This window comes from Oratosquilla oratoria, chromosome 12 (assembly GCF_046742065.1).
Source record: "Oratosquilla oratoria isolate Oo_2021 chromosome 12, ASM4674206v1, whole genome shotgun sequence".
NCBI classification, from domain to species: domain Eukaryota; kingdom Metazoa; phylum Arthropoda; class Malacostraca; order Stomatopoda; family Squillidae; genus Oratosquilla; species Oratosquilla oratoria.
Genome location: NC_134788.1, coordinates 4,952,318 through 4,959,817, shown reverse-complemented (window position 1 = coordinate 4,959,817; position 7,500 = coordinate 4,952,318). Strand labels below are relative to the sequence as shown.

Here is a 7,500-nt window from a genome sequence, read left to right as displayed (position 1 = left end):
TTTTATTATGATTTTTTGTTTTATTTGACCAAATGACAAGACATCTTGTCATCGGAGTTGAATGGGTTAAGTAATTCTGCCTGTCCTATGGCAATCTACTTAAACTTGTCTTTCTTTTCTCGCAAAATTTACGCTGATTATTTCAAAACGTAAATCTCATCTTGTTTATTTGTTGTACAGATCACATTCTTCTCTGTGTGGGTATCAGATATGTTTATGTTTATGGTCATATTCATGTTTATGACGTCAGTCCTCGCTTCGCGCGAAGCGAAGACTGACGTCATATTTTTCTGGTGTTTGATCAAACATTTTGGTGTTTTATGATTTTTTGTTTTATTTGACCAAATGGCAAGTATCTTGTCATCGGAGTTTAATGGGTTTAAAAGCTTCTCTCTGATTTTTGTTGTTGTTGTTGTGGTCCTAAAGAATATTTTGATGATAAGATTCTCTGACGTCGACAAAGAGCTTAGTGGCAGCCGCGAGGATCTTCTTGATAGTAGCAAAGCTCTTACTCAAAATCTCTATGGGCTACTTGATGTCCACACAGATCTACTTAAATATTAAAAAGAGTCTTATGGTTCTGAGGGTTCTTCAGAATGTCTGAATGAGCTTTTGATAGCGTTGAAATTCTTTGTCTCTGTTGGTCGTTCAGTAACTCCTGTAGATAAGTAAAAAGCGACTTTTTTTGAAACAAAACAAAAGAGGAGTCATCGAAGATCTAATCCGTTCGTGAGCGCCATCTTGTGTCTCTATCCTGGCTAACGTCCGATAATGTCATCAACCGAGGAACTGGCGGATTCCGCCTGATCCGCCAAAGGCCTACAACATATCTTGTTGGCGTTGTGTCTTCTTATAGAGCCCCTCTGACACGTCATTCGATTCCTTTTACTTCTCAATTTGCAGTATTCGAGTCCCGTTGGTCCGGGGTTTCCACCTTTGCAATCTTATTTAGATAAGGGAAGGGGTCGACCGTTCGGTGGTGTGGTCTTTGCTCGCTCTCAAATATCCCCACACCACCTCGAGGGCGACCCGGACAGCAAGATGAGTCGGAAAGTAACTTGCCAGCTCCCCCGTCTGACGGCCACTGGGTCCCCTGTAGGTTCAGGGGTCCCACGGCGGCGACGGCATCGGGTCTTTGCTCGCCCTCGAAACCCTGGCCGTCCCCATTGTCACCGGCAGACGAAGCAGGCACCGAAGAGGAGGTCTCAGCCTCGGCGCAGAGTCGAGGACTGAGGTCGTCCTTTGACGGTCCTGCTCTGGTGGTTCCTGCCGTCGTCCTTCCCATTGATGCCGGCAAAAGCGCCAAGGGATCCAAAACTAAAGTCCTTACAACTCTCAACAGTGGAAGCTATCTCGGTTTTCATGATGCATGAACCTATATGCAGTCATACGTATACACATTAAAAATGCACGCACACATGCGCAGGTGTATGAATATACATAATGATATCACACACACACACACATACACACACACACACACACACACACACACACACACACACACACACACACACACACACACACACATACACACACACACACACACACACACACACACACACACACACACACACACACATACACACACACACACACACACACACACACACACACACACACACACACACACACATACATATATATATATATATATATATATATATATATATATATATATATATATATATACTGTATATATTTATATTTATATCTATATATATATGATATACTGTATATATATATATATATATATATATATATATATATATATATATATATATATACACTAGATCAATGGTCTCAAAATTGGCTTGTAAAATTAAATGCAATGTTATAGATGTAGATAAAAGTGACACTAAGCACGACTCCAAACCATTTAGGATTTTTTTTTAACCAAAATGGAGGAAAATAAAGGTTAAGAACATAAGAATGAAGGAGACTGCAAGAGACCATAAGGCCTACAGTAGGCAGCTTCGTATCCATCACCACCTGTCATCCCCATCCATAAAGTTGTCTAATCGTTTCTTAAAACAACTGATAGTTTCAGCGGTTACTACATGGTTACTAAGTCTATTCCATTCGTCGACCACCCTATTAGTAAACCAATTCTTGCCTATTTCCTTCTTAAATCTAAATGTGTCCAGTTTAAAGGCATTACCACGGGTCCTGGCCTGTTGTTTTAATATGATGACCTTGTTTGCGTCACCCTTGTTAAAGCCTTTGGTCCACTTGAACACCTCCATTAGACCACCCTGCACTCTGCGTTTTTCCAGAGAGTGTAAGTTAAGGTGTCTAAGCCTCTCTTCGTAAGGCAAATTTCCGAGTCCATGTATCATTTTAGTCATTCTCCTCTGTACTGATTCTAGTGAATTGATATATTCATCTGTACGAACTGAAATCCTCCAATTGTTGTTGTTTTACCCCAGAGAATGCAAAAGAAATGCTGGGATTGTGAACGTAATCTTTCCTATACTATTTCCAAATGTTATTGTAGACATTTATTAACCCATGAAACTCCGATGAGTTTGATCAAACATTTTGGTGTTTTAGGATTTTTTTTTATTTGACCAAATGACAAGAATCTTGTCATCGGAGTTTAATGGGTTTGGAAAGAGTGGGGCGGCTAGACTACAAAAATCATACTGAATATAAGAAACAAAGCATATGAAAACTGCTCAGAACATTTAGATCTTCCCAAGAAGAAATAAACCAATGATAACAAAAGATGAATATGTAAATTGATAGATAATTACATAAATAAACAAATGATTAAATGAATAAATTAAATAGGTAAATGAATGAATAAATAAATAAATTGATATATAAATAGATAAACATATTAGTAAACAACAGCACTCTTCTCAAAAATATAGAACAACTTACCTACTGTGCCACACAATACATCCACACAGAAATACATTCACAGTTCACAAAGGTAAACGCCAAAGTGCACGTCCAGAAACGTATTTGACTGGTGTAGGCCAAGGTCTAAATATACAGGTCAGACCGTTTGAATTCTTCTGCGCAGCTTCTGACGTCATTAGGCTGGGTCCATTTTCTCTTTGTGAAACACTGAAGAAAACTGTGAAACGCCAAGGACGACAGGAACTATAATATTTTATATATTATATATATATATTATATATCATATATATTCATATATATAGACAGGAACTATAATATTTTATATATATTTATATATATATTTTATATAATATTTGTCAGAATATAACTAATTGCGTGGAGCGGTGCGAGCGAAGGCAACAACCTACCCGAACGACGGACCAGCTTCAACTGACAGCTATAGGACCCGTGAACCCCACTTTGAACAGCCAGGTGACGTTCACGGGCCCGCTGCGCCAACTCCCTCGAAATTCGGTCGGAAGTGGTTAGACCTGTTATTCCTTAGATCTTGGTGTAGGCTTGTTCAGTTACAAATGGCGTTCCCGTATACATCTCCCCCGTTGTGGAATTACCAAGGATGAGTGCGGATCCTTTCAGAACGAGAAATCTTACACAAAATATACAAACATTAACATTAATTTAGCTACGACGAAAGGTCCGCAAGTCCGATTTCAGAAAAATAAAGTCAGTCGTACTAAATCTTACTCATTTATCTAAATGAAATGCCAGTATTTCAATATAAAACTTAAGTTTGCATTTAAAAAAATACAAGAAATGTATATAACGTGTAAAATACCTTCGATAGGACTTTAATGGACTATATAGTGGTAACCGAGAGAAGAGTAGGAAGAGTTTTGGATGTACATGTTCCGAGGGGAGAGAGTAGGGGAATATCAAATCATTTTGTGGTGGAAGGTAAATTGAGAGTGGAGCATAGATGGAGAAGAGGAAATAGGCAGAAGGTAGGGATGTGCTTAGAGTAAAGTGCTTAAATGAGAGAGAAAAGGAGAAAGAGTACAAGAATCTGAGAGAAGAGTGGAAGGGAGTGAAGGATAGATTAGAACTAAGAGTGGAGGAGGAATGGTGATGGTTCAGAGATGGAGTCACAAGGTGTGCGAAGTTGGTGTTTGGAACAAGGAGGACGGGAGGAAATAGAAGGAAGGGTAGCGAATGATGGGATGATGAAGTAAAGAAAATTGCAGAAGATAAGAATCGAGCATTGAAAGACAATAATAATAATGATAATGATATTAACAATGAAAACAATCGGTTTACTGAGTTAACACTGATACAGTGATACACTCCAGGTCTTTAGCCTTGTGACCCCTCAGGTCAGCAGCGTGAGACCTCTCTGTTTCTAAATTCTGGTTGTCGACCTAATGCTCGACATTTCTCAATGCTAGAAGTATGTGTGTGACTGTGATAGTCATAATAGTCAGAGGCCCCTGTAACGATATCAAGACATACAGGACAGTGCGCATTTGAATAAAAGAAAGCTTTGTTTCCCTCAGTTCCAATAAAACGATGGTGACGTTATACCGGAAGTGTCAGCATACTACCTCAGACTATATCAGTCGGCCCACACTTACGAACAATGGCATCGGATCATGTTACCTTACCATATGGAGATTTCCGCGAATACACCTTAGCTACAGGTGCCTAAGCACCTCAGTTACTTCCTCATTGGCATTGATGCCTACAGTGAAACGGTATACAATTTACCAGCTTGTTGTAGCGGGGCCACGTGTTACTATAGGATGATGTGGGAGTTATGTTTTCAATTTCTGGCACGAAGGCATCCAGCCGTCTTTTGAATACCTCCACTGTGCAGGATGTGGTGTTCTTCAAGTAGTTGGGAAGACTATTGAAGAACTTGGGGGCAGCTCTGGCGAGAGAGTTTGCTCGGAGAGATATGGTGCTCTTTGTGCTATTCCTTCAATATTGCAAGATATCCCTCTCGTCCTTTCTTGGCTGAGTGTCACTCCAATGTTGGGGACGTGACCCTACAACGTTTTCCATGTGTAAATGATCAGGTACCACTCTCTGCGCCTTTGGAGTGAATATAGTTTGAGGTGCTTGGGTCTGTCTCAGTGGTTCATGCCTTTCACACTTTCAATCTTGCTGGTGAAGGTTCTTTGGACACTCTCAGATTTATCTATATCCCTTATACTATCTGGGTTCCACAGTTGGTTGCAATATTCAGGTTTAGGTAGCACCAGGGTTTTCCACAGTGTAATCATGCAGTCCTCGTCTCTTGATGTAAATGTTCTAAGGATCCAACATGATAATTTACTGGTGCTGTCAACAATTTTGTCAATGTGTGTGGTAAACTTGCCATCTCGACTCAAGATTACTCCCAGATCTCTTATATTCGCCTTATTCATGATCTCTCCGTGAGCTGTGATGTGGGGTTGGATGTTATTTGTGAGGGCTTTGCCATTTCTCATCAGTTCAAATTTGATTTCGCTGAATTTCATGTTGTAATCGGCCCAGATGTACACGTTTCAAGTTTCCTCTGAAAGAGGTTAGTATCTTCGATCCCCCTTATTTCCTTGGTGGCTCTGGTGTCATCTGCGAATGAGGATATGTTGAAATGTTTAACTGTGCTGTCAATGTCGCTAATGTGTACTAGGAACAGGAAAGGGCAAACACGGAGCCCTGTAGGACGCCACTTATCACTGAAGATGGTTCCGAAGATGTTCCGTTTATGGCTACACGTTGCTGTCTGTCATGAAGGAAGCTGTGCAACCATTGACCCAACTTGCCTATTACTCCCAGGGCCTTCAGCTAATGTAGTAGGATATCATGGGCCATTTTACTGAAGGCCTTAGCAAAGTCCAGGTATCCAGCAGCTACATTACTGTCCCTCTCCAGCTTGCACCCCTGATAGCCAATATGATATAGTATAGTATGGTATAGTATAGTATAGTATAGTATAGTATAGTATAGTATAGTATAGTATAGTATAGTATAGTATAGTATAGTATAGTATAGTATAGTATTCATAATATCTGTGACCATGCCCTCATCTAGGGATTGTCTCTATATCCTGTGTAGTATGGGCGAGAGTTCCTCCTTGCAGGCTTTTAGAGGGGGTGCTCCCATGCCATCTGGCCCAATTGAGAAAGGATTTGAGTCCCCCTATTACCCTCACAATATCCTTGCTGGAGAAGTCGAGGTCACACAGTGTACCCTCCTTTGATTCAACAAAGAACATTATGGGAGAGTCTATCACCGTATTGACGATGGATATGCTGAAGGTACATTCGTACTGTTTTCTTAGTTGTTCAGTTGTCAAGGTAGTTGTCCTGTATCATATCCCCATCTTCATCTATTAAGGGGCCGACCAGAGAATTGACATTCTGTTTTTTCTTTGCGAACGTAAAGAAGTGTTTACTGTTGGTTTTTATTACGCTTATTGGTTTCCTTTCATTGTGATTATGTTCTTCCTCGTGTGACTTTAGTGTCTAACTTTTAATTATAATTAGCTTGGTTTCTAAGGTTGATTGCTTTGGTGTTGTATTGGCCTCGTGGAGTTTGCGGGAAAAATATTTCCTTTTCTTGAAGAGGATCCTCCTGTCTCTCGAGATTTGTGGTGTTGTCCTTCTACCCATTCAACTCCGATGACAAGATTCTTGTCATCGGAGTTGAATGGGTTACCCCTATGAGTGGGACATGCAAGCTGCATATGTCGTAGCACACCTTCAGGAAGATCTGGATAACTTACTGTGTGGATTTACCGTCAAGATGTCCCTGCCAGTTTTCATTTCTCAATTTCCTCTTGATCTCATCCCATCCTTGAAGAAGGATGGCAACAAAACTACAAGAATAATGATAGGATGATAAACAACATATGATTAGGACTATAATGTCAATTTGTCACCGCCTGTACACGCCTTGGTACATTAAGTCTCTGGACGACTCAATAGATGTTAAAAGACCTCTGAATTTACTTCACCCTCCAGAAATTTACACATACCAGAATGTTCTTCGTCTCTTATTTAAAGAAGTTTGTAAAAGACCCACACAGGCATCTCTACAGCTTATACGTAGACTACATGTCGGTATTATGGATGTAAGAGGGGGTTTGCACGGTCTAACGGTTCGTGTGAACTCGTGTGAACGGGGTATTTGGTTGTCGAACATGGTTCGACAACCAAATACCCCGTTCACACGTTCACACATCACTTTAAACACGTGTCTGTCGAACCGCGTTCGACGAACCGTTAGACCGTGCAAACCCCCCTCTAATGCAGTTGGAAGTTCTAAAATCCACTCGGATAAACACTTAAGCAAAATGTTGTAATGTCTTTCTTTTTTCCTTTTCATTATTTTCTTCCTGCCCTACTTTAACGACCTACATTTCAACTTTTTTTTTTCTTCTTCTGTAGGTTCCTAAGGAAGCTTACACCTATATCCTAGACCTGCCGATGACATCATCTAAAACCCGGGTGACTTACGTCAACTATCACTGCGCAGTATGTAACGATGACGCCAATCATCTGCACATCTGGAACGTTACAATCAATTGTTCAACTAGACAGGCAAGTAATTCTTTTTAAGCACCTACAATTGTTTCGTATAACATTACTA

The 7,500-nt window shown here is 40.3% G+C and overlaps 1 protein-coding gene across 1 annotated transcript in view; it reads left to right on the top strand.

Annotated features, from left to right (window-relative positions):
• Positions 1-7,500, top strand: part of LOC143030171 (uncharacterized) — a 128,636-nt gene that overhangs the window by 23,876 nt on the left and 97,260 nt on the right. Inside the window, exon 4 of the mRNA XM_076193332.1 lies at positions 7,299-7,451. Within this exon, the coding sequence (XP_076049447.1) occupies positions 7,299-7,451 (153 nt within the window). The remainder of the gene's footprint in view (positions 1-7,298; positions 7,452-7,500) is intronic.